The 26,304-nt window shown below is 46.4% G+C and overlaps 1 protein-coding gene across 1 annotated transcript in view; it reads right to left on the reverse strand.

Moving 5' to 3' along the window:
* The window catches only part of PRICKLE2 (prickle homolog 2 (Drosophila)), a 112,968-nt gene that overhangs the window by 39,499 nt on the left and 47,165 nt on the right, over positions 1-26,304 (reverse strand). Inside the window, exons 4-6 of the mRNA XM_006893838.1 lie at positions 24,714-24,917; positions 19,930-20,116; positions 12,865-13,737 (exon numbers count right to left, since the gene is read on the reverse strand). Of these exons, the coding sequence (XP_006893900.1) occupies positions 12,865-13,737; positions 19,930-20,116; positions 24,714-24,917 (1,264 nt within the window). The remainder of the gene's footprint in view (positions 1-12,864; positions 13,738-19,929; positions 20,117-24,713; positions 24,918-26,304) is intronic.

Here is a 26,304-nt window from a genome sequence, read left to right on the forward strand (position 1 = left end):
CAGCCACAGTTTGTTATGATCCACACAGTCAAATGCTTTTGCATAGTCAATGAAGCACAGATCGACATTCCACATAATGTTAGCACTAGCTTAGAGGAGAGATGGGAATATTTGTTCCCCATGTCTGTGTTCTTAATTTTTCTCTTTGACATTTTCCTAACTGTCCAGGTTTAGGAAAAAATTACAAAAATCTAGGTTTTAGGGGCATTTACAAGTTGAAAAGAGCCATCTTATTTTTTTCCATGAGTTGTACAGATTCAAAACTTTTAAGCAAAACATATTTTAAATTGTCTTTAAAAATCCACTCTGACCAGGGCTGCCCCCATATGTAGCGGGCAGGGAGGACCCTGAAAAAGAGTAAAAGATCTTGGCATCCAGTAATGCAAAAAAAAAAAAAAATCCACTCTGTAAAATTTTGTATCAGACGGAAGCACTGTCTCCTATCTAGTCAAGAACTTATTTTCCCAGCGTTGCTTTTTCAGAAATAAAATTAATCAAATCAGCACTCTTTTCTCCCTTGTCAGCAGTCACGGTTACTCCTCTGAGCACACACGACTGCCTGGGCCCAAGAAGGTTATAAATAAGCCTGGTGAATGGTTATCAAAAACCAAGACACTGGCAAAATTTCCCCGGGCCCATCAAATGCAATGAGACCATGACATTCCGAAGTAGCTGTGGGCTTCGCTGGGTCTGCTGTGCCCTGTGCACTACTTCCCTTTCACCTGGCCCTGGCAATGTCCTGGGCCTCCCTGACAGGACTGGAGACAGACAGACAGAGACAAAAAGGACAAGAAATGACTAGGGTTTTCATCTGGCCCCAGGTCTGTGGGGAGACAGGAGTGAAGCTTAGGGTCAGGAAAAGTCACATGGAAGGGCACAGATTCCCTGAGGAGCAGAGACGAGGTCACCCCATGTGACCATACGCCTCAGTTACAGTCAGAACCACAACAGAAAGTCAGCCTTGTATCTGATGGGCGTTGGATGCCATATTGTCTGATCTCCAGTCTTTCAAAACATCTCACTGGCCTGAATATCATGTATATAAATCCTCATGGGAATATAGCCCAAACAACAAAGTTTCATCTTCCAGAAGCCCTTGGTGAACATACCTAAGTAAACTTGGATGTCATCTTGCATGCTAGGGCATCTGAAGGAAGGATCTAAATTGCAGGTCAGCATGGATGGTGAGAAGGGCGTGGAGTAGATGAGGCGGACTTCACCTCCCACAGAATACTATCCTCTTCCTTCTTAAACAGAACCTTGATTTTCTTTTGACACCCTCACTGTGGGCACCTATGTCCTCTCAATCACTCTCTCAACCTTCTCAATCAGTGCAGTTGTTTTGTTTTTATGGATGATGAATATCTAAATAATATTTTTTTTATTACTTGTTGCACCTCTTCTCCTCCCTTCCTCTCTCCCTGCCACCCAGCCCACCCTGCAATGAATCCCTTCTTCTAGATTGTTCTCATACATATAATGCCTAATCATATATTCCTTTTGGACAGCTCTTCCCCTCATCTGTTCTAATGCAGTGCTCATCTATCTCTTTCCCCATTCTCTTCCCAATCTTCCCTATTTTCTAACAGCAGTGTTATGCAGTATTTGTCCTTTCTTGACTGAGATATTTCACTCAAAGCTTCTCCATGTTGTGTAATATTTTACTATTTAATTGTTTTTCAGTGCTGCATAGTAGTCCATTGTGTGAATGTACCATAGGTTTTCTATGAATTCGTTTGTTGATGGGCACTTGGGTTGCTTCCACCTTTTTGCTTTTGTGAACAATGCAACAATAGACATGGAATTGCATGCTTATTCAGGGTCTCTTCATTCGAGAAAAAATTGGAAATTGCCTTTTCCAACTTGTTGAAGAATGGAATTGATATCTGCATTGGGTTTGCATTCAACTTGTAGATTGCCTTTGGTAGAACTGTCATTTTCATAATATTGAGTCTTCCTATCCATGAGCAGGATATATTCTTCCACTTCTCCCAATCTCTTTTTGTTTCTTGTAATGATGCTTTGTAATTTTCTGTGTATATGTAATTTGTGTCTCTAGTTAGATTGATTCCAAAGTATTTATTTAATCCTGTGGTTAGCTATTATAATTGGTATTGTTTTTCTTAGCTCCATTTCTATATTCTCTTTGCCACTGTTGAGACCTCAAACTGATCTCTGCATGTTGATCTTGTACCCTACAACTTTGCTCAATTGGTTGCAATAGTTTTCTTGCTGAATCTTTAGGGTTTTCACAGTATACTACCATATTATGTGCATATAGAGATAGTTTTAGCTCTTCTTTGCCCATTTGTATTCTTTGTTTTACGTCTCTTGCTAATATTTCTAATACTATTTTGAATAGGAGCAGTGATAGTGGGTGTCCTTGCCCACTCAAGGGGAATGTCAATCACTTAGTTTTGTGAGCTGGATCTCATTACAACTGGCTCCAGGGATGGCATGCAAGTCAGGTCTGGCCAATCAGAGCCGTTCACTCCGCTTGCCCACAGGACTTGGGAGTTGACTCAAGTCAGGTAAATGAAACTTAAACCTAGGATTTTGTTGACATTATTGAGAAAGAGCACTTCTCTTCTCATTTGATGCTAATGGATTTTAGCTTGGAGCTGCTGATGGTCATCTTTGCTACTCCAAGAAAGAGTATGTCTGAGAATTAGGGCAAAGTAAGAAAACAAGATCTGGACTATGGAAAGAAACTGAGTCCTGGTGGCATCATCAGATGCCTTGTATAGCTAAGTCTGAAACCCACTATTTGTGAATTTTGTACTTACTTGATTTGAAAAACAAACACGCTTGGTTGCATACACACCAGTTAGAGCTTGGATTTTGACACATGTAAACAAAAGATCTTGACAGTTACAGCCTGCTTGGCTCTACAATCAGCACTTTTGGCATCAACAGTAAAGAAATAAAAAGACGAATTGCATTAGGTAAATCTGTTGTCAGGGACCTCTCCAGAGTACTGAGAAGCAACGAAGTCACTCTAGCAACTAAGCTGCGCCTGATCCAGTCCATGGTCTTTGCAATTATTTGCTATGCATCAGAGAGCTGGATAATGACTAAGGATGACAGAAGAAGAATTGATGCCTTTGAGTTGTGCTGGAGAAGAGTCTTGAACATACCATGGACTGTCAAGAGAACAAATAAGTCTGTCTTGGAGAGAGTGAAATCAAGTTTCTCCTTAGGAAGCTCCATCTCACATACTTTGGACATGTGGCAAGGAGGGACCAAGTCTTAGAGAAGGACATCATGCTCAGGAGGGTGGAGGGGCAGCGCAGGAGAGGAAGACCCTGGATGAGACGGATTGATACAGTAAATGGGGCAATGGAGGAAGGTGTGTCAGAATCAGTGAGACTGGCTCAGGACAGAGGGCTTCAGCGCTGTTGTACATAGGGTTGCTATGGGTTGCAGGTGACTCGTTGGCACATAACAACAACAACAACAACAACAAACAAAAGAAGTTCCTAATGGCAATGAACCAGGATCACCACCTTCCAGTTTCCAAGTATCTCCCAGGCTGGGTCAGAACTCAAGGTAAGGTCTAACTTTTCAAAGACAGACTCTAGCACACTTCTTCCTCAGTTAAGAGAAGAAACCAAAAGATCTGGGCTGTACCATTTGTAGGCATGCCTGAGGGGTGGCTGTACACGGATAGCTGGTTAGGTATTTTTACCCAACTATTTGTACAAAGAAATTAGGTTAAAGGATAGGGAAATAGTTTTCCCAAATAAAATGTGAAGACATTTTGCATTACAAGTGCTGTAAAAACAACATTTCAGATATTCTTGGTAAAATTAACCATTCTAATTGTTGTTTCAGGTCCCCACACGGTTGTTTTCTGATTCATTCCCGGTTTGTCAGCCATACTGGAAAAATCAGCCCCACTGCCTCCTAGCAATCAGGATGTCCTGGTGTTGCACAACCCAGGCTCCCTGGCCAGGGTGTGTAGGTGATGCGTGTTAAGGGTGTGGACATGCCACAAATATGCAACACTGATCAAAGGCAAGCCCTTTCAGTCTTACTTTGTCTCCAAACTCTTCTTTTATATACCCAAGCCCAGGACACACGCACTTTCAGCTCGCTCTGTGTGTGTGTGTGTGTGTGTGTATACACACAACTTTGTCAGTTTCCTCTGGTAAGTTGCCATGCTGTCCTTTTATTTCAGAAATCTCCCTGGTTACACCTGGGGGGCTGCCCCTTTTGTAGTTTGAGGACTACACCGCCCTGCACAATTCTAATTCCAGTCAATTCCCCACTCAGCAGGGAAAGCCAGCTTTTTCAGTGTGGACAGGACATGCCACGTCTCCTATCCACATAGCCTGCTATTTGTACGGTTTCCAGTGCCTTCTTTCAAACCTACTGTCCTGCGCTGATTCTGCTCAGGTGACCCCAAGATAGAAGAGAACTGCGCCATGGATTCCAAGGCTGGAATCCACAGAAAAGCTTCGGTGGGGCAATGGTTAAGGCTTCAGTTATCCAAAGCGTTAGTGGTTTGAACCAGGTGCTTTGTAGGAGAAAGACTTTAAATAAAGATTGCTTTATTACTCAATAGAAGCTCTGAAGGCTTCATCCACAGGGAGTTGCACTGTAAGCCCAAAGGATGTGCCTCTCTAGTGGTTTGAATCCACCATTAGTTCTTTGGGTGAATAATGGGCATTCTCCTCCTGTGTGATTTATTTCTGATTTGACAGCAACGAGTGAGGACATGTTCTCCTGAGCAACACTTCTTAGTGCTGCCTTTTCTGACTTCTTTGTCTGTGCAGTGTGTCATCTCCTTCCCTCTTTGTATGCTCTCCTACTGCCATGAACTCACAGATGCAATTTTATGCTGACTAGTTGGTTACTAGGGAGATCTGGTGGCTTAGTGGTTAGGAATTGTGCTGTCAACCCGAAAGCACATGGCTTGAATCCACCAATTGCTCTGCAGGAGAAAGATGGGCTCTCTCCTCCTGCGTGATTGAAAACCAGCTGGAGGGTGAGCTAGGAGTCAGGTCCAACGTGATGGTACTTAACAACAACAGTTGTTACTGCTTGTCAACGTCATTACACTACAGGGGGCAAGAGGCCAAGGCCCAAGCCAATTTGGAGTCAGTACCGGGCACCCAGGGCAGACAGTGGCATTGGATAATACTACCTTTAACTAACAATCTTCAAGCACTTAGAGGGTGCCTGTCACTTCTCTGAACTCTTTAAAAGAAAAAACTCAATGCTTACAACACTTCTCTAATGCAAGTACACTACTGGCTCCCTGCTTGCAAGATGAAGACAGAGAGACATGAAATAGACATCAGCTGCCCAAGTTCTAATTGCTATTGAACAGCAACACCCAGTTCTTGCAGACTGGTCCATAGGCCGTAGGCTCAATTCATTATGCTGTAACTCACAGAGGAGCTAATCTAACCACACCTGGCTAATGAATAAACAGAAACCATCTTCCATTTCCCTCATTCCTGCCCACATCTTGCATTCTTTTCCCACTTAGATGCCAGTTTTTGCTTCTTTAACCACCTTGTACTGGAACCTGCTGATCCCTCATTCCCATACAGCCACATTCCCAGCTGCATCATTCCACACCGTCAGCAGGGTCCCTCACATGGGACCCCCTGACAGGCTCCATCTGTCCTGTTTTGTGTACCCTGCTTGAGGTAACCAGTGTCAATGCTGCTCCTAGAGGAGGATTTGAACCCTGAGTCTAACTTGCAGCTACAGCCATGGTGCTGCCTGTCTGCTCACCAATTCCTGAACAATCTGTACTTGGACTCAATTTTCTCTGTCCTAACAGGGATCTCTGGTGACATAGTGGATAAGGAGTTGTGCTGCCAACCCAGAGGCTCATGGCTCGAGACCACTAGCTGATCTGAGGGAGAAAGATGGGGCAGTCAGTCTTGTGCGATTTACTGCCTCTGAAAACCCCCGGGAGGGTTAGCGATGAGTCGGTTCCGACTCGATGCTACACACTGACAACAACTTGTCCTTCCTATCTCTGACCCTGACACGTCACCGGGGGTGCCAACTCCACTGCTTGGTATTTAGGTTTCACTTGATACATATGCTTCTCAGGTTTCATGCGTGTCTGTCTGATAAGCCAGACAGAGAGATAAGCGAGTGGGTATAAACTGCATGGCTCTTTATCCCGATGGTGACCATCACTTTTCCTGTGAGCAGATAACAGCCTGGGCTTCAAGTCCTGGCCACCTCTGGTGAAATGATAAGGGGAAGTCACAGTTTTTATGAACCTTAGTTTTCTTATCTATAAAATGGGTAGAACAATTGGGCTTGTCATAGAGGGCTGTTGTGAAGGATGAAGAGGTGTTCTATACGACGTTCTGGTGTGCCAGCTCTTAATCAGTGTTCTGTTCTATTATCATTATTGGCAGGATCTACATCCTCATCCTCATCCTTCGACTCTGCCAGGGGACCCTGGTACTGGAGCTAGAGAGCTCAACTCTGAATCCTGTTTCTGCCCTTCGAGCTGCCCGGCCTGTGGCTACTGTATCTCTCCATGCCTCACGACGCCATCCTTTCAAAGGAAGGAACAGCTGGACCTGCCTCGGAGTCGTGAGGATGAAGTGAGTCAGTTGAGGGAACGTGCTTAGCACTGTGCCTGGCACTAAATACAATAACGCTAGTTGCAATTGATGCTGCTGGTGCTGCTATTTCTAACTGACAGCCCAGGCTGCTCTCCAGGCTGGCGAAGGAGACACTGGGTTAGAGCTGCTGTGGGAACCAGGCAGAGGTCCTGCAGAAGCAGCCTGTGCCTGCCTGACTCACTGTGTACCAAGTATTGGACTGTGCACTGAGGGAGAACACACCAGACACTCCTACCACTAAAGACGTTGTTGTTGTTGTTGTGTACCATCGAGTCAGAACCAACCCATAGCTGACCCTCCAGTGGATTTTTCAGAGGCAGTAAATCACACAGGAGGAGATTGCCCATCTTTCTCCAGTGGAGCAACTGGTGGTCTTGAACCACGTGTCTTTGGAATTGCAGTGCAGCTTCTTTAACCCTAGGCTGGCCAGTCACTGCTTTCCTAGGTCTGTTCTAAGGAAAAATGCTGCCCACAAAAAGACCCAGCTTCCTGCCAGATTAAACACTACAGACTTATTTACTAACATAAGGTATCGACCAGTGAAGGGGGGAAAATGCTTTCTCTTAAAATCTGGATGAAGTCAAAGGCTCAAGGTGTTTTGACAATAAGCCTTTTGTGATACATCTTGGTTACTCACACCTTGTGATTCTAGGATTTAAAGAGAAACAGTACAGAACTCTGTCTTCTCAGAAGATTACAGAAATTTCCAGCAACATTCAAAGGCAATGGCGAGAGTGAGCAGCAGGAAGGGCTCTCTGCAAGTTTAGCTGACATCACGTCCTGGGCTTGTGTGTGTATGTGTGTGTGTGTGTGAAGGGGGGGGAGAGAAGAGAGAGAAAGAGAGAGCTAGGGAGAGCTAGAGAGCGAGAGAGCACAAGTGAGGAGAGCAAGAGAATAAGCGAGCTAGCTATTTATGGTCTGCTCTGATGATGGCTGACAGCTTGCTGTGCTTAGAATATCAGCCACAATCTTTCTTCCACACTTGTGTCTGACAAGTCCATGGGCGAATAAAGACACAAAATACATTTCTTTAGTTCTGTTTCTCATGCTGGTAAAAAACATACACAGGTGCATTTTTTTTAAATCCCCAAAATGTGCGTTTATTCCACTGGTAGTTGCTGGGAGAAGTTAGTAGCAATTCAAACAACCCAAGGGGCCAAAACTGTGGAAGACTGTGCTTTGGAGGAAGAAGAAATGGTGATGAGCACTCTGACGGCTCAGGCTCACTTGTGGTTTGAGGGAGAATCCAATTCGCTGTGCTAACATTCACCTTCCCCAAATGTTCTTTTAAAAAACCAGGTGGTAATTTCCCTGGAACCCTTCCTTAGGAAGGGAGATGGTTCATTCTTCTCATCTTGGCTTCCCCAGCACCCTCTGCCCCCCAGTGTGTGAAGACAACAGTCAGAAGAGGCAAACTCAGGGGCACTGCCCTCAGGAAACAGTGCACAAGGGGCGGAATAAAGATTAAAGATTCCTGGAATAAAGATTCCTGGGTTTTGCCTCCAGAAAGTCTGATGCTACAAATCTAGGGAACAGGCGGTGGGGTGGCGGGAGGTTGCAGGTCTACAATGGCTCTAATACCAGTGGTCTAGCTTTGAGAAATTCAGCTTTAGATGCCAAATTACGTATTTCTCTCCTGGGCTCTTAAACCTTTGGAGAATAATATAAGCTGGGCAAACAGTCAGGCAGTCATCACTCGGCCATGGCTGCTCACTTCTGTGACACCAGGCCAGGCACCTGGTCCCTGAGGCCTCATCTCTCCATCTGAAGCAAGGGTTCTGTCCCCTCTGGGACCGAGGAGGGCACAGATGTGAAAGCATTTGGGGCAGAGGGGATAGATGGTAAAACACTCATGCAACATCCTATAACTCAGACAGGTTCTGTTAATCTAGCTGAGGTTATGTCAATCGCACATGAAAAATAATCCATGTCTTAAAGTTCTTGGGCTCGGCTGGAGAATCTGTCAGTGTGGGGCTTCTGTGGAGGTGGCAGCCTGGTAGAACTGAAGGCATCACTCTGGAGTCTAGGCACAGGTTCAAAACCTTCCTCCACTACTTAGAAGCTGGGGTGGCTTTGAACGAGTATCTTGACCTCTCTGTGCCTATGTTTCTTCAACTCTGAAAGGAGGATCAGAATAGTACACCTGCCTTATAGGGATGTGATGATAACATTACGTAAGTAAATATTTATAAAGCACTCAGAGCAATTCTTGACACGTGGGAAGAGCTGTGTAAGTGTTAGCTGAATAAATACCCCTGCACATGGCAGGACCTGACAGAGCTGAGTAGCACCTCTCCCCATCCAAAGGGGTTTACAAAACAAAAACTCGAACTCATTGCCATTAAGTTGGAACCAAGTCACATCTGACCCTTTAGTGGGTTTTCAGAGACTGTAAACAGCATGGGAGGAGACTGCCCATCTTTCCCCCTCAGAGGCGCGGGTGGACTCAAACTGCCAGAGAGGCACCCCCTTTGGGTGAGCAGCGCGTCTCCCCCAGGACTGCACCACCAGGAAATTCCAGACACCTGGCTATCACAGTCACCGTCCAGACTCATTTGACTGTGGAGTCCCCACAGGAGAAGGCAAGACCCCATCTCCCCCACCTTCCGGCCCCTCCCCACCCCGGCCTCCTACCCTGTGTTGTTGTTGATTGCCATTGAATCGAGCAAGACTCACTGCAACCCTATGGACAAAAAGCCTAAAGCCTTTCTATAACTATTGTCATTTCTCCAAGTTCATGGTTTCCAGAGGCATGTTGTTTAGGAAATGGATGCCACTCCTGCTTCCAAACCTGTCATAAACTGGGAGCTTCACCAAACATTGTCCACCATGAGCAGCCGTTATGGCATTTGACCCCTCAGTGGCACAAGGTTCAGCATCTCAGCAAACTCAGATTACCTCAGTACAGCAAATTGACAGAAGAGTGATGTACAATTTAGAAGAATGTTCCTCCAAAATGTAACAACATTAGACTCACTTAGCAATGGTTAAGAGATGTCAAGCAGAGTAAGACTCATAGCGACCCTATGAACAGAAGACCTGAACCCTTTTCTATAACTAACATCATTTCTCTGTGTTCATAGAGTTTCCAGAGACATGTGGTTTAGGAAGTGGATGCCACTCCTGCTTCCAAACCTGAATCAGTCCAGAAGCTCCTCCAAATACTGTCCATGATGGGTAACCATTATGGTATTTGACACGACTACGGCACAGTGTTCAGCATCACGCCCACCAATATCTGTCTATTTGTTGTACAGTGGTGGCCTGCATGTATGTGGCTATGAGGTTGGAAACTATGCCACCAGCATTTCAAATACCAGCAGGGCCACCCACCACGGACATGTATCAGTGGAGCTCAAAGGCTCCATTGCTCTCTCTCATTGCTGTCGAGTCAGAACTCACAGCTGGTCCTCCAGCAGGTTATGGAGAGGCTGTAAACTGCAAGGGAGAAGACTGCCTGGTTTTCTCCTGTGGAGGTGCTGGTGGGTTCGAACCCCCAGAGGGCCACCACCTTTGTGTTATGGACTATTCCATCAGAGCTCCCTGCAGCCAAACCAAGACTGTTGCTGAACATTAGCCAATAAACCCTTTATGGACCACCACAGAGTAGTGCCTGTTCTAGTGCTGGCTGCTGGTACTACTGGAATGCATAAAACCCGCAATGAAGTCACAGTGCCCTGGAGGTGGCAGAGGACTGGGCACTGTTTCCCTCTGTCACACACTCAGGCCATCATGAGTCAGAGCTGACTTGAGGGTAACTGAGAACAACATACTGAAGTCTGTCACATCTTAAAGCAATACTTCTTGAGCTATTTTTGGTGCAGGACCAGCTTGTTTCCATGTTCAGTCTGTTGCAGATTGACAAACAGGCCCACTGAGCAGCAGTGATGGACACCACACACCACAAAGGCCTCACTGTGGGAGTTCTACAAACTCCTGGCTGCTCTGTACCCCGGACAATGAGACGAGGCCACTGAACACGCAGCGGGATGCTGCAGACACGCTCGAAGAGTTTCTAACCACTTCCAGTAAAGGCCCTGGGAGCTGGGAGTCATTTGCAAGCAGGCCAGGTTTGATCTCAGACTATTCTTAAAATAGCATCGTCTTCTAATGTGGTATTAGGATTGGAGGAAGACTTAGCAACACCCAGCGTTATGCAGATGACATGACTTTGCTTGCTAAAAGTGAAGAGGATATGAAAGGCTGCAGAAGATCAAGGACAGCTGCTGTTGTTGTTGTATACCATTAAGTCAGAACCAACCTACACCTGACCCTCTGGCGGGTTTTCAGAGGTGGTGAATCGCATGGAAGGAGACTACATTCTTTTCCCTTCACAGCAGCTGGTGGCCTTGAACCATGTGCCTTCAGAACTGCAGCACAGCTTCTTGCCATTAGGCCACTAGAGCTCCCCAATCAAGGACTACAGCCTACCTACAGCATGGATTGGATCCTAACATCAAGAAAACATAGGTCCTCACTACAGGACCAATAGTCAATATTGCGATAGATGGAGAAAGGTTTGAGTCTATCAGTGATTTTTATCTTGCTCCGATCAACAATCAATAACCTTGGTACCAGCAGTCAGGCAATCAGGAGAAGTATTGATTTGGGGAGGTCCACTGTCAGGGACCTCTCCAGAGGCTGAGGGAGCAATGATCTTAGATTTTAGTTTGAAGACCAAGATGTGTTTGATTCAGCCCATGGTCTTCTCAATCACCTGCTATGCATCTGAGAACTGGGCAATGAATATGGATGACAGAAGAATTACTGATGCCTTTTAGTTGTGTTGGAGAAGAGAACGGAATATCCTATGATTTGCCAACAACAGGTATGTCTTGGAAAAAGTGCAGTCAGAGTGCTCCTTGGAAACAAAGATGGTGAAGCATCACGTTTTATATTTTGGACATGTAGCTGGGCTAGGCTATTCCTTGGAAAGGAAAATCATGCTTAGAAAGATGGTCCACAAGGGAGAGAAGACCCCCTATGAGACAGATTGACACGGTGACTTAAACAACGGGCTCTAGTGTGTCAGAGACGATGAGGACGGCACAGCGATTAGGTCAGCTGCTCACAGGGTCACTATGAGTTATACACGATAACATCTAACAACAACAGAGGACATCAGTGTACACGTTCACACAAATCAACCAGACAACCTGGCTGGGGAAATATGACAAGAGATTCTTTCTCTCTGAGTGTGAGGCTCTAAGGAGGAGGTTGGAGGAGGGTGGAAACAGAGGGATGAGGATGTGCAGGGGGTGAGGGGATTAACCATGAGGTTGTACAATTTGATGAGTGGAGGGCAGTGAGGGATATTGAAAGAATCTGGTCTGAAAAACAATGTATTCCAATTTTGTAAATAAACTAGTATAATAATGAAAAAAAGGACAAAAAAGGAGAAATGTATATAATAAATATTGTTGTAAATTCCTTTTAAAAAAAGAATATTTTGTATCAGAAGATATCAAAGAGGTCTTCTTAGTAAAAGTTTGTGAGTGCAAAGGGTATGAAGCTCAGCATTTGGAACAAAAGGGACTACCGTCTTCCCTGCCCCACCCCGAAAAAAGCAAACCCAAAATAATACAAACAATAAACTCTTTCAAACAAACAAATAAAAAAGAGCTTCTTTCTCTCTTTACTTCTGTCCTTTTGTGCTGCCTACTCTTTCCTCCTGTATCCACATCATTATGCCTTTATCTGCACAAACCTGCCCCCCAATGAGACCGGCGTCCGGGACAGCAGCTGCTTTGATACTGAGGTAATCCCAGGCCAGGCTCCTGCTCACAGCCCGCAGCTCACAGACCCCCTTCTACTAACCATTGTCTCTAGCTGAGCCGCCAGGCGCTGCTTTACGCCACATTCACATCCACTTCACCTGCACTCACTCCCAGCAGCCCAAGGCCAATCACGGACTGACACAACGACACAGAAGGCCAGCCACCTTGTCTCAAGCAGCAGCCGGCTCTGTGATGCAGTTAATCCTGCAGAGCCCCGTGGGATCTGCCTGAAGTGAGATTCCAGCTGAGACATCCTTCGCTGCCACGTCCCTCTTCCCTCACGCTTCTCCTGGGAACAAACACTCAGTGCATCAGAGATACCTGAATGCCTATCTCAGGCTCTACTGACACATCAAAGACACAGCTACCTACACCTGGATTCACCTTCCTCAGCAGCCAGTTAGAGGAAACAACATGGTGGGGTCTGCATGAAAACCACGAGGACCACCTTGTCACCTGCTTCCCCGGCGAACAGCACCTACCTGTTGCATTAGACAGGGCCAGCGACTCCATGGAGCCCCGAGGCGTCTGCTCAGTGGGCATCATGTCCTCAGTGTATTTCAGGGAACTGATGGGGTGGCGGGTCCGACACTGCTGGGTGGCCATGCCCCCTTCCTCCTCCTCCTCTTCCTCGTATTTGGGGACTTGGATGCTCCCTCTGGTCTCACTAAAGCTCTGACTGGACATGTCGCTGTAGCTTTCCTGGGACCTCAGCCTGCCCGGATAATAGTCCTCTCGGCATTCCTTGATGAAGCTACCTCCGTGCCCCTTCATAGCCAGGGACGAGCTCCTTTTGGGGTTGCTGAAGTGCTTGCCCCACATGTCAGGCTGGGCCCCGGCGCCTTGCCCTCCCGGGCTGTAGGAAGTTCTGATGTTACACTGGCTGAGGAGCTGCAGGGGGCTCTGGGATTGGTTCTGTTCCATCTTGTTCCCGTAATGGTAGGGCTCATCCCGGCTCCTCCAAATGGGGTCCCGGTTGAGGCTGGGCGTCTGGCTGGACAGGCTGAGCAGGTCCATCTGCATCGACAGGGGGTCCACGTCGGCCGACAGCAGGTTGGCACCGACCTGCATCTGGCTGTGCTGGGTCAGCACGGGCTCCTCGGTCTTGGCCTTGTTCTTGCCGATTTTGGCGCTGCGCCGGGACTCCTTGGCCCTGGCGTTCTGGAAGGCAGAATCAGAGGAGTCAGAGCCATTGGGGTCCTCACCGGCACTGCAAGCCCGAGAGCAGAAAATCTGGCCCTGCTTCGGGAGGAACGGCCGTCCCAGGAGGGACTTCTTGCAGTGAGCGCAGCAGAAGCAGGTCTCGGTGGCGTGCCAGTGCTGGCCATCGTAGGTCATCTGGCCTTGGTCAATCCCTGGGGAGAGAAGGAGAGAGCTGGTGAGCTGCTCAGCCCTCACTACAAGCCAAGCGCTGCCCTCCGTTACCTCTGAACGCCACATACATCAAAACAAGCCATGTATCGATGTTCAAGTCACCATGTAATTGGCACTATGGGAGCCCCCTTGCTCTATGAGTGGGCTCCTTCTTCTATAGATTGTTTGTTTTGAGCATAATCACACAGTCCAAGTTTCCTTCAGTTGCTATATAATAAAGGAGCCAAGTGGCACAGTGTGTTGTGAGTTAGGCCGGTATCTGAATGGTTGGTGGTTCAAACCCACAGGGTGTTCCAAGGCAGAAAGATGGACAGTCTCTTTCCATGAAGATTTACATCCATGGCAACCCCACGGAGGCTCGTCATTGGTTGGAACTGACTCCATGGTAGGAGGTCTGGCTGGGGGCTAGGAGCTTACTTGGCATATGGCAACCCACTCAATTCCTCAACTGTACAAAGTGGATTTCTACCCCTATTCCATTTTTTCATATGAGAAAAGGAAGGCACAGGGAGGTTTGCATAAAGGTATAAAACTAAGAAGCAGAAACATTGTCTGTAAGCTAGGAAGTCCTGCTCCTTACCAAGACCCCTGATACAACTTCCAGACGTCTCTCCGCCCACCTTGTTTAACAGCATGAATTCTGCAACTCTCTTCCCTTGCCTGCTAGTGCAAATGCAGCATTAACGGCACTTGGCATGTCTGTCTGTTTATTATTTGTCCTTCCGCTGCACTGAAAAGTTTGTGAGGATTCAGTCATGACATTTCTGCAGCAGCTCCTAGACCTAGGACCCTAGAGGGTGAAGGGATTATCATATTTCCATCCCCAGTGTGCCATTTCAGTGGGAAATTCACTGTCCCAGCTCAAAGGCAAAGGAAACCGTGGACTTAGGAAGAAAAATGTTGCCCTTAGCAAGCCAAAACCTGCGTGTAGTTTGTCTTTCTCTAAGTATGCATACCCTTTGCTTAACTTCATCAGGGAAGGAGGAACCCCATGTCCCCCGTGCCTGGTTCACAGGCTTGTTAAATGGAGCATCAACGGTGTCTCCCAGCGCCCGCTGTGCATCTCACCATCTCTCCTGCATCGTCTGGCTAGAGACCCCTGTGAGCCCTCACCTGCCTCCACCCTCAGGCCAGGGGCCTCACTGACTGCATCACGGCGGACACGTGACCCACACTGGACCAATGAGAGTCACCTGGTACAACAGGTATTTGACAGAAAGAGGCTGTTTCTTTACAGCAGCTGCTAAACTGGCAGAATGGATCCAGGGAGATACTCGCAGACTGTGAAATTCAGCTCCAAGCAGTCAGTGTAAGGTGGAAGGGGGCCTCCTCTAGACCCCTGATGTACACTGACGAGTCTTTCTTGAAAGGTAGCGCCTTTGTGAAGGCCGCTTTCTGGGGCTGGGAATTCTCAAGTCTGGACTTTTTTTTTTTTTTTTAATTTTTTCCTAGTCTGGACTTTTAAAGAACAGTTTCGAGAGCCTGTTCTAGAGGAGGAGAGAAGGAAGCCAGGAGGGAAACTACACAGGAAAGAGAATCAAAGAACAAAAGATCAAAGGAGCCACAGCCTGATTCCTGGGCCCTGGCCCATCTGCTGGCTCGTTACTTACATGCCATTGGTGTTCATAGGAGAGAGGTGTGAGGTAAATTCTACTGTTTTCTCCCCAACTTAAGGGATGTCTCAGTTTGGGAGCCTGTCCTTTGGGCCTAACAGCCCACTGCCACTGAGCCTGTTCTGATTTATGGTGACAAGAGCAGAACAGCCCTGTGAACTTTCCAAAGCTGTAAACCTTTCTGTTGTGGAGTGGCTGACGAGTTCATAGTACGGAGGCACTTAACCACATCCTACCAGAAAGGAGTCTTAGAGGGACAGAAGCAGCCCCAGGAGTCACCCAGAGGTGAGAGGGACACTGTGTGAACTGGCTGCCTTGCCTTTAGTACCTGAATTTCCAAGAAGGATGAGAAAGGTCCGGGCAGAGCTACAAAGCAGACCATTCAGAACTGAGGGTGACCACACTTTCTGCCCATGCCTGGGAGGAAGCAGGAGCCTGAGGAGCTTGCATGCTGGGGACAGGATTCCACAGCAGGTACAAGGGAGGCCAGGAGTCAGCCAAATGCAGGTTCAAGTCCCAGCTCCACCTTAAAACAGCTGCTGAAACCCAGGCCTACACTGTTTGCAAGGACATGGGCGCTGCTGCCATCTGCTTTGGTTCAGGCCTTTGCTCTCCTCTTTGCAGCTCTGTGACCCTCGGACAGCTGCATCATCCCTCCCTGCCTTGGTTTCCTCAGGAGTGAAACATGGATAATCACAGTACTTACCTCACAGGGTTACCTGAGAACCCAATGAGTTAATATGCCCAGAACGCTTAGACTTGTGGCTGTGAACTGTTCGACCTGCTATTACTCTTCATATTAGGGCAGGGGGCCTGTCTCCAGCTTTGCTCTGAGAGTGACTTCTGGGACACAGCTGGAATACAGAATCCACTCTGAACCTGGCCCAAAGGGTCTTCCTCCTTGCCCTCTGATCCCTTCTGTCACGCACCAAATATCTCGAGAGCCTGAGCTGGTACCCCTGTGGTGATCTCTGGCCCATCTCAGGTTCCCAAGACGCTGGAACCATGCTGACACCCTCTCAGAGATAACAGGAAGCCCAGTTCCCATGGCCTGCACCCCAAAAGCAGCTCCTTAGCTTCTGCAAGGGGCCATTGTCAGCTGCTGCAGCCGAGGCCTCGGTTCTGGGATGGAGGCCCAGGCTGGGGGTTCGGGGGGCCGCTGCCATAAAGCAGCCCGACAGGCAGTAGAGCGTGGTCCCTGCTAAACATCAGCGACGTCAGATGGTCCTCTGAACTGCTCCTGAACTCGGAACATCTGGAGAAGGGCTCAGCTGCCCAACTTCTAAGCTTTCCTTCTCATTCCCTCACTAAGCCTTTTAAGCACTTCTCCGAGGGTGTGTGTCTACTGCTGCTACAGCCTCGGTCTGTTTATAGGACTGTTTACTCTGCTGTGCGCAGGCAAAAGCTCCGTTGCCCCGGCAACAGCCGCCTGATGCAGGGTCGGCTCTGCGCGGCTGTATAAATAGGGGATGTTTGCACAGTATGGGCAGCGTCAGAGCACGTAGCCAGTGCAGAAGGTACAGAGCTCAGAGGAGACCCTTTGACCGTGCAGAAAAATGATGCTTTGCCAAAAAAGGAATCTTTTTAAAAAGAGAAAAATTAAGGGCAGCATTTCAGTGACAGCACTGAGGATCCTGCAGCCCCCAGTGGGTTCTTTTTCTGGTGAAGTACAAATGTCTTTTTATGGACTTTAAAAAAAAAAAAAAGACGCTCTCTGGTGGCCTAGTGTTAAGAACTTACACTGCAATCTCAAAGGCACAGGGTTCAAATCCATCAGCTGCTCTGTAGGAGGAGGATGGGCAATCTCCTTCCAAGCATTTTACTGCCTCTGAAAACCTGCTGGAGGGTTAGCCATGTGGCACACCACAACAACCAATAAGAGAGGAGAAGCGGAAGCAAACAAAGCCTAACTTCCTGCTGTGTGTGAATGAGTTAATTCTGTCTAACAGGGACCCTTAGGACAGAGCTGAACTGCTCACAGGGTTTCCAATGCTGTGATATCTAAGGGGGGGGGGGCTGTCACGTCTTCTCTCCTCTGTAGATGCTGTTTGAGTTCCAACCACGAGGCTTTTTGGTTAGCAATCAAGTGCTTTTACCAAACGTGCTACCAAGCCAAACCAAACTAAACTCACTGCCACTGGAGCTTATTCTGGTTCACAGTGACCCTGGACGTAGGAGCAGATCTGCCCGCAGGGTTTCCAAGACTGTAAATCTTTACAGAAGCAGATTGCTACAACTTTCTTCTCATGGAGCAGCAGATGGGTTTGAACTGCTAATCCTTTGCTTATCAGCAGCCTAATGCTTTAACCATAACACCAGGCTGCTGCTGTTGTTGTTAAGTGCCGTCAAGTCATAGGCAACTCATAGTGACCCTATGAAAGAAAGACCTGAACACTTGTATAACTTTCATCCTTCATCCACATTCATAGGGTTTCCAGAGGCAAGCTATTTCGGAAGTGGATGCTACTCCTGCTTCCGAGCTTATTTGAATCAGGGAGCTCCACCAATCGCTGTCTACCACGGTAGTCTTCTTAAATGCTAAGCAGCTAAAATAAAGGACTACAAGAACCTTCTGAGGTGCATGCACTGTAGCGCTAAAGGCACATTCAATCTCTCCCACATCATTGAATGAAAATCTAGCAGTTTCTTCAAAGGTTTTTCAATTTCCATGTTAAAGACAGAAGAAACAGAAATATTAATGGATGGGGTATTGACACTGCAGGTGCATCTTCTGTACCCCTCACTTCTGAGCAACCAATAACTTGTGGACGAAGAACGCATGAGCCACACTGGACAGACAGTATGTTGTGCCTTCTTCCCTGACACAGTCCCATTCCTCCTCTGCACATGTCCAGCCACCCGTCATGAGGCAGATCCCTTCTACCTCTTAGTCTGTTTTTCTGTCTGTTTGGTCTTTGAGGAAAGAAAGCTCTTGGATACGTGACTAAGGCTTCAGACCCTGAGGGGGTAAAGGTTTCAGGATAAAGGGACCTGTGTGTCACCAAACCCCCTCATCAGGACAAAGGTCTTCAAAACAGCCCTCACCCTTGGTCCTGACACAGGACTCCAGACCAGAAGGCCCCAGGGAGGCAGGCCTAGGCCTCTCCAATGACACACACCACTGAGCTCTCCATGGGTGGCTGGTGCATAAAGGAGTGATTTTTATCACAACAGAATCCTCCCCAATCACTAGACAATTTTTCATCTAAATCTAGTACTCCAGATGGACCAGGGAGACAAAGCCAATTCTTTCTGTCCTGATGAAATCTTTTAAGTGGTACAAATCGGGCTCTGAAACTGATGACTGTCACATCTCCTCATTCTAGGTCACAAGCTGGCAGCTCCTGAACGGACTTCCTGCAAATGCCTGAGCCACAGGGAGCCTGTGCTGCTGGTCTCAGACATTCAGCCACCTCCAATTTTAAAGAGCGGCTCATCCCCAAGGTGCCAGGAAAGTCAAGCAGAATGAGCGAGTCACAAACTTTGTATGATCTGGGTGTCATCAAAGGGTTGAACAAATGGTTATGTCCAAAGGGAAAATCATTTTTACCATCTCAGATCTGTTGCCACTTACTTGGGGAGTTTATGGCTCATGCGCTATTCTTCTGCTTTGAACTTGGCTAAGTAGAGCTGGGTCAGCTTGAGCTTCTTTTCTGTTTGTAATGTCAGGCTTGCCATTCTTTTGCTTTGAATTTGGCTAAGTAGAGCTGGGTCAGCTTGAGCTATGTTTCTGTTTGTAATGCCAGGCTTGCCGAAAGACATTTTCTCTCCTTGACTATTGGCAGTGCCTGGGTTACAGACGAGAACAGTTTCTGTGTCTTTAAGTTGAACTAGTAGGCAAACTGGATCAGCACATACGATTCTTATTTGGGCTGACTTTAGTTGGGGTTGGAAGCAATGTCTCAAAGTCTTTTCAATGATCTAAAAACTACACTTGCAGCAAGTGAAAGTGATTGTGGTGTAAGTTTGGTTCAAAAACTTTCAAAGTGAAGGTTAATTTACTTAACATTTAAGGGCAAGTCAGAGTCATTGCTAAGTCTTCCTACCCTTGGAGTTTCCTGTAAATTTCTTCACCAAGAGAGCTGCTTTCTCCTTAAGTTGATCCCTATTTTCCCCTAAGATTTTCCTTCTGAGACCTCTCCTCCCATCTTTGGTCCTGGGCTGTCCCTCACATAGCATCACCTCCCAGGTAGGCCCCCTGGCAGGAAGACATAGCCTTGTGATCTCAGGGGTGGGCATAAGACAGAAGCCAAGCCAGTAAGATTCCTACTCAGAGGGACTGAACCGGATACTAGAAGAGACACGGCTTCTCTCCCCATGAGGATGGAGGTCTTAAGAAAGCAAGGTGAGCTAAGTCATGGAGGAAAAAGCAACCTTCTGTTTGAATCCTTGATCTGTCCTTTCCTGAAGCCAGCTCTATTCTGTGGCCTTTCCAGGAAATCTCCTCTTCCACACAGGCTAGTATGAAGTGGGACACTATCCCGTGTAACCAAAGGACTTCTTTTTATTCCAGACCCAGTGGAGATCAAGTAACATGCTGAGCCCTGAGGGGAGCCTTACCGATGTGTTGGGCACAAGTGTCGCAGTATTCGGCGTACAGGGACTCGAAGCAGTGGCAACAGTAGGGTCGGCCTTCCTTCATGATGTAGCGCTGACCTCCTAGCACTGTCTCGCATTCAAAGCAGCAGAAGTGCTTCATATGCCAGTGACGGCCCTCCGCTTCTGTGCACTCATCAGCAAAGATGATCTGGAGGTGGAAAAGCCAAATGGTCAGTGTGTGAGACCCAGTCATATGCACCTGCTTTAAACAAGAAAAGCTAAGGGGTCTCCTCGTATTAGAGTGGTGGGAAAGCAGTTCCAGGCAATGACCTATCAAACAATAATAATATAGAAATGCATATGTATATTCTATTATGTTGTTGTTTTGTTATGTGCCATTGAGTTGCCTGCAGCTCATAGCGACCCTATGTACAACAGCCCTAAACTCTGCTCTATCCCATGCCAACCTTATTGTCTCTGACATACTTACTCCCATTACTCCAGTCACTGAATCAATCCATCTCATCAAGGGTCTTCCTCTCTTGCACTGTTCCTCCACCGTCCCAAGCATGACGTCCCTCTCCAAGGATTGGTCCCTCCTTGCAAAATGTCCAAAGCTTCAGAATCTTTGCCTCCAAGGAGCATCCTGGTCTCACCCTCTCTCAGACAAACCTATTTGTTCTCCTATCAGTCCATGGTATACTCAATACTCTTCTCCAGCACCACAGCTCAAAGACATCAGTTCTCCTTCTATCATACCTAGTCATTGTCCAACTTTTTGATGCATAGCAAGTCAAAGGCTATGGCCTCAATCAGGTGAACCTTGGTCTCCAGAATGACATTACTGCTTTTCAGTACTTTGGAAAGGTCTCTTAGAGCAGACTTTCCCAATGCAATTCATCTTTTAATGTCCTGGCTGCTGGTATCAAGAATGTTGATTGTGGAGCCAAGCAAACTGAAGCTGTTAACAATCTCAATCTATTATACGAGCTCCCAAATTAGGATTTGCCTGAAGCAAAATTAAACCTAGTTTCTGGACTGGCCAGGGATAAATTTTACCATATTTCAAAAACAGAAAGAATTTTCTGTCTTGACAATTATAGCAGTTCCATGAATTGATAGCTCATGGGCTCCTTCATCAAACACAAACACATCTGTTTCATTGGGCTAGTACACAATATTTTTAAAAATAAAGAAGTTTCATATAAACATTGGAAGCCTAGCTTCTCTTTTAAAAAATGTAGCATTTGGCGATGTTCAGAACCCATGACTATATGGCACCAGGACAGAGCGAGAAGGTGGCTGGTACTTCTGGATAAGTTGCAATTTCTCCCACGGATCAGGTTCTTCAGTATTCCGTATTGCCGCAAAATATATCACCTTTCTTTACAATATGAGATGAGACCTAAGAAGTGTTTGCATTTTGGCTCCAAATATGTAAGTTTTCAGTTTCCCTAATTCAAGGCACAGCAACCAAACTTAGCACAAAGTTACAGTTACAGTAATCAGGACAGTGTGACACTGGCAACAAGATGCACATATAGATCAAGGAAACAGAATGCAAAGTAAACAAACAAACACCAACAACTCCCCCGGCCCCCAGGTTTCTAAACACTTGATTTTTCTAAGAGACAGCAAGACAATTCAACAGGTAAAGAACACTCTTTTCAACAAACAGTATGGGTGGGCCCTTTGTCCCAGTACTGTACAAAAAAGGGGATGCCTGTACACAAAAGAATGTATCTGAGCCCCAAGCTCACCTTCATTAAGAAATTAATTTAAAAGGAATCTCAGACGCAACTGTAAGGTAAAAAGGATTAAACTCTTAGCAGAAGCATAGGTGTACATCTTGGTGACCTTAGACTGCTGTGTCTCAAGTTGGAACTGACTCATAGCTGACTTTCTAGCAGGTTTCAGAGGCAGTAAATCACATGGGAGAAGACTGTCAATCCTTCTCTTGTGGATCAGCTGGCTGATTTGGGCCTCGTGCCTCTGGCTTGGTAGCACAGTTCTTTTATTTATTTTTATTTTATTATTTTTGTGTGAATGTACTGTCAAATCAGATCTGACTGGTACAGGAGGAGATTGTCCCTCCTTCCCCGGCAGAGCATCTGGTGGATTTGAACCGTGCGCCTCTGGGATTGTAGTTGCAGCTCCTTACCACTAGGCCACCAGAGCTCCCCTGGCAGCACAGTTCTTTAACACCAACTCACCAAGAGCTTCCTGACATTAGAAGAGGCAGTGACTTTTAGGTGCAACACTGAAAGCATAACCAATAAACCCAGGTAAAGTGGAAGTGCTAAAAAGCAGAAAATTTTGTGTTTCAAAAGATACTATCAAAGAAAATGAAGATATAATCCAGAGAATAAAGGAAAAATATTGGGAAGTTATATATTGATAATGATAACGGACTCGTACCTAGAACATATACACAGCGCTGAGAAAAAAGCCCCACTAACGAAAAAAAAGTGATCTGGTTAGCAACACAACATGCTCTAGTTACAGACTCTGCCACCAAAGCTCCTTAAGGCAAGAGATTTGCTACACAAATGGTCAATAAACATGCAAAATAATTCAGTATCATCAGCCCTTTAACGAATGCAAATCAAACACCACCAGCAGATGCCACCTGACACCCCGGAGGATGGCTATTATGGAAGAGACAGACAATCACAAGCATGTGCAAGACTGCAGAGAAACTGAGCCCCCATGCTCTAATGAAGACAACGGAAAGGTGCTCTGGAAAAGCAGTCTGTCCTCCCCTCAGCGAGTGAGTTACACTACGATTCAGCAATTCCATTCCCAGAACGCACCACAAGAACGCAAAAGTCTATCTACATAAAAACTTATACATGAGTGTGAACGGCACCATTATTCATAATAGCCACAACATGGAAATAATGCAAATGTCCATCAATTGATGAACAAGCCAACAGAATATGGCATGTCTATATAATGAAGTATTATTCAGCAAGGGGAATGAAAAAGATGGTATTCCATACAATGTAGATAAAACCTTGAAAACATGCTGTGGGAATGAAGCAAGACACAAAAGATTACAAGCTATATTTATATGAAATATCTAGACTATGCAAATTCATAGAGAAAGAAAAACAGAATGGTGATTGTCAGGAGGAGAGGTGGGGGTGGGGTGGAGAGGAACAGGAATAGACTGATGAAAAGCCACGGTTTCTATTTAGAATGGTGAACAGATTCCGAATTAGACAGTGTGGACGGCTGTATAGTATATACTCTTAACAGAACAATAAACCCCTCAACTACCTTGTACCTTTAAGTGTAGATTTTATGGCATGTGAGTTATACATCAATTAAACAATTTTAAGGCAAATCACGATTTGCCATTGGATAACACAAAGTCCTATTATGAGCACTGATTTCCAGGTGTGATAACTGAAGCAGGAAGATAAAGTGGTTGCTGAGAATCAGAGAGTTGGAACCCCACTCATTGTTCCTACTGTCTCCCCAGAAGGTCTTTCCAGAAACCACTAATAGCATTAGAAGCAACTTAATTAAACTGATCACCTTCTAAAGCGCAAAGTCCGTTGTAAGAGCAATGGCCACATAATAATAGACATTCTATGGTTGACAATGGAGAGGATCAATGTCATTAAGTGACATCAAGCCATTTCTGATCATAGTGACTCTCAAGGATAAATGAGAACTGCCCCATAAAGTCTACAAGGCTGTGAATCTTTGCAGAAGTAAAACATCACATCATTCTCCTGTGGCTGGTGGGTTCAAACTTCTAGGTAGTAGCTGAGAGCTTCAACACTGTGCTACCAGGAAACCCACTGTTAAGACCCGAAGACCTCCCACACACAGGAGACAACCACAATTTCCTCCAAAATTATTCCCATGAAAGAAGTCAGGTTTAGAACATTTTCCTTTCTACTCTAAACAGTCAAATCTAAAACCAGGTTTTGTTTGTTCAGCTTACGAGTCATACTTGGGTGTGCTTCTCCTGGGAGAAATCCTTCTGGCCTGGGCCTCTAGTCTACATTCTTATCAACAATTATTGTTATTAGCTGCTGTCAGTTGCTTCCTATTCAACAGGAGGTAACTCTTACTCAATTCCTCCTACAACAGGACTGGGCCATGTGACTCATAACATTTTCACAGGCTGATATTAAGAAGTAGACCACCAGGTCCTTTCTTCCTGTTCTGCCTTAGTCTGTCTGGAAACTCTACTGAAACCTGCAGAGCAACACACAAGCCTCAACTGACAGACAGGTGGTGACTGTGCACGAGGTGTACTAGTTGGGAAATGAATGACACCAGGTCTTCTGCAAGAAAGGCAAGAATTCCACTAGAGATGTTTAAGTGGATCTGTCTCTCAAATCCTCACTCCACACTTTAAATAAAACCTTTATGACCATCAAATATCGCTATCACTTCTCTTCTGTTCCCAAACCAGTCTGTCCCTCCCATTACATTTTGAGAACTGAATTGCTTTATGCTTTAAGTAGCACTCCATTGCCAACCACTCTTCCTGGTATTCTTTTTTCCTCTTAAGAGTTCTGAACTGACTTAGTGCCAGAAGGTGCCATTGGGGAACTTCTGAACTACGTAAAAAAACCCCATTAGGAGGTCCAGGAGATGGCTGTTCTGGTTAGCTGGCCACAATTCTGTATATTCTAGGAACCAGGAATGGATGGGACTAGCTAGATTTTCTCTTTTGAAAGGGCTAAAATAAGAGGGGGAGCGAGGTTTGCCTTGATGTCCCCCCGTGCAGGAAGGCCCAGAACAAAGGATGCCACTGAGGTGGGCTTCCAGGATGGACTAACCTCATCACAGGCGGCACAGCGTGGCTTCAGGCACTCAGCGTGATGCCGGCCACAGTATATCTTCCCATCTTGATAGAAGTAGATCAAGTCCACCAGCAGCTCGTTGCAGACAGTGCAGATGAAGCAGGGTGGGTGCCAGCAGACACCGTGGCCGGCGCGCGATGCAAAGACAGCGATGTCTCCACCATTGATCTGGCCTCCGCACTGTGGGACAAAGAGGCATCAGTATCCACAGCACCCCATCTCCCGGGTCTGCTCCTTAGCTTTTCACAAAGGATGGCAGTGATAACAACAGTAAGACCACATCAATAGCTGGCTTGTTGAGGCTGAGTACTGTCATGCCAGAGCCAATACACAGCTGATCCTCCAGCAGGTTTTCAGGGCAATCACACAGGAGGAGGCTGCCTATCTTTCTCCCACAAAGCAGTTGATGGGTCCAAACCATGTGCCTTTGCCCTGGCAGTCCAACTCCTTACCATGAAGCCACCAAAGCTCCCCAAGAGCTGGGAGCAGATAACTTTCAAATGCATTCCAGTGTGAACCTGCTTTAAATACTTGGTGGGGCTGATTTTCCCAGACCGTCCCCTTTTCTCCTTTCCTTGGGGCAACAACTAAAGACCAATTTTCTTTATAATGAGCTGTCCTTATACTAACGTACAAGAACTCTGCAGGTCGGAGGCTCCTGCAGGACATGAGGCTCGTTAGTGGTAAGATCCTCACAGGACTTCAGAGGCAGAGCCAAGTTTAACACCAGGAAGATCTCGCTGGGAAAGCGGGGGCCAGATGTGGAGGACTCAGAGAGGACCAGGGGAGAGGGCGGGGTCTGCACTGTGGCATGCAATCCTTTACAACCTCTGCCCATCCTTAGTTGTTGTTGTTTGGTGCCTGATTCATAGTGAGATCATAGGACAGAGTAGAACAGGCCGTAGGGTTTTAAGCTGTAACCTCTAAGGCAGCAGATCACCAGGCTATTCTCCTTGCTGAGCCCCGGGGGGTTCAAAACTGCCAGCTCTGCCGTTACCAGGTATCCTTTACCCACCCTTCACACACGCTTTTCCTTTAACATCTTTTTACATTGTCATGATAGAAAAGATGCCACTTGTGAGACCAGGCTATGAAAAAGCATCTTCCCTACCTTCTCACTCATTTTCGAAGATTTCATGCTTAACTTTTAATTAATTAGGTGAAATAAGAATGATCCATGTTCGTGGGTGGAGGATAGAGGTTGGAGGATGTGGCCTGAGGGTCTTTGACAAGAAGTCAAGCATGAAGCCATGGGTCTAAGGGGATGGTGACAGTTGACTCCGGGCTAGCTGGGGGTTAAGCACTATATGGCTTCCTGAGAGTGGTCGAGCTCTGGAGATGATGTCTAAAGAGTGTAAAAAAACAAACGTAAAACCAAAAACAAACAAAAAAACCTATCCCCCAGCTTTTCTCATTTGAGAGAATTTGTATGGATTTAGAGAAGTAAAGCCTTCATGAAACAACTCTTCTGGAGGAGGACTGTAGAAAATACTATCCTGTCTTGTATGGTCACATTGGCAGACTTGCCACCAACATAATGCCATTTAATTTTCATCATAATGCTCAG

The sequence above is a fragment of the Elephantulus edwardii genome, unplaced genomic scaffold, assembly GCF_000299155.1.
Source record: "Elephantulus edwardii isolate Elephantulus edwardi_28Jun2011 unplaced genomic scaffold, EleEdw1.0 scaffold00132, whole genome shotgun sequence".
In the NCBI taxonomy this organism is placed as follows: Eukaryota; Metazoa; Chordata; class Mammalia; order Macroscelidea; family Macroscelididae; genus Elephantulus; species Elephantulus edwardii.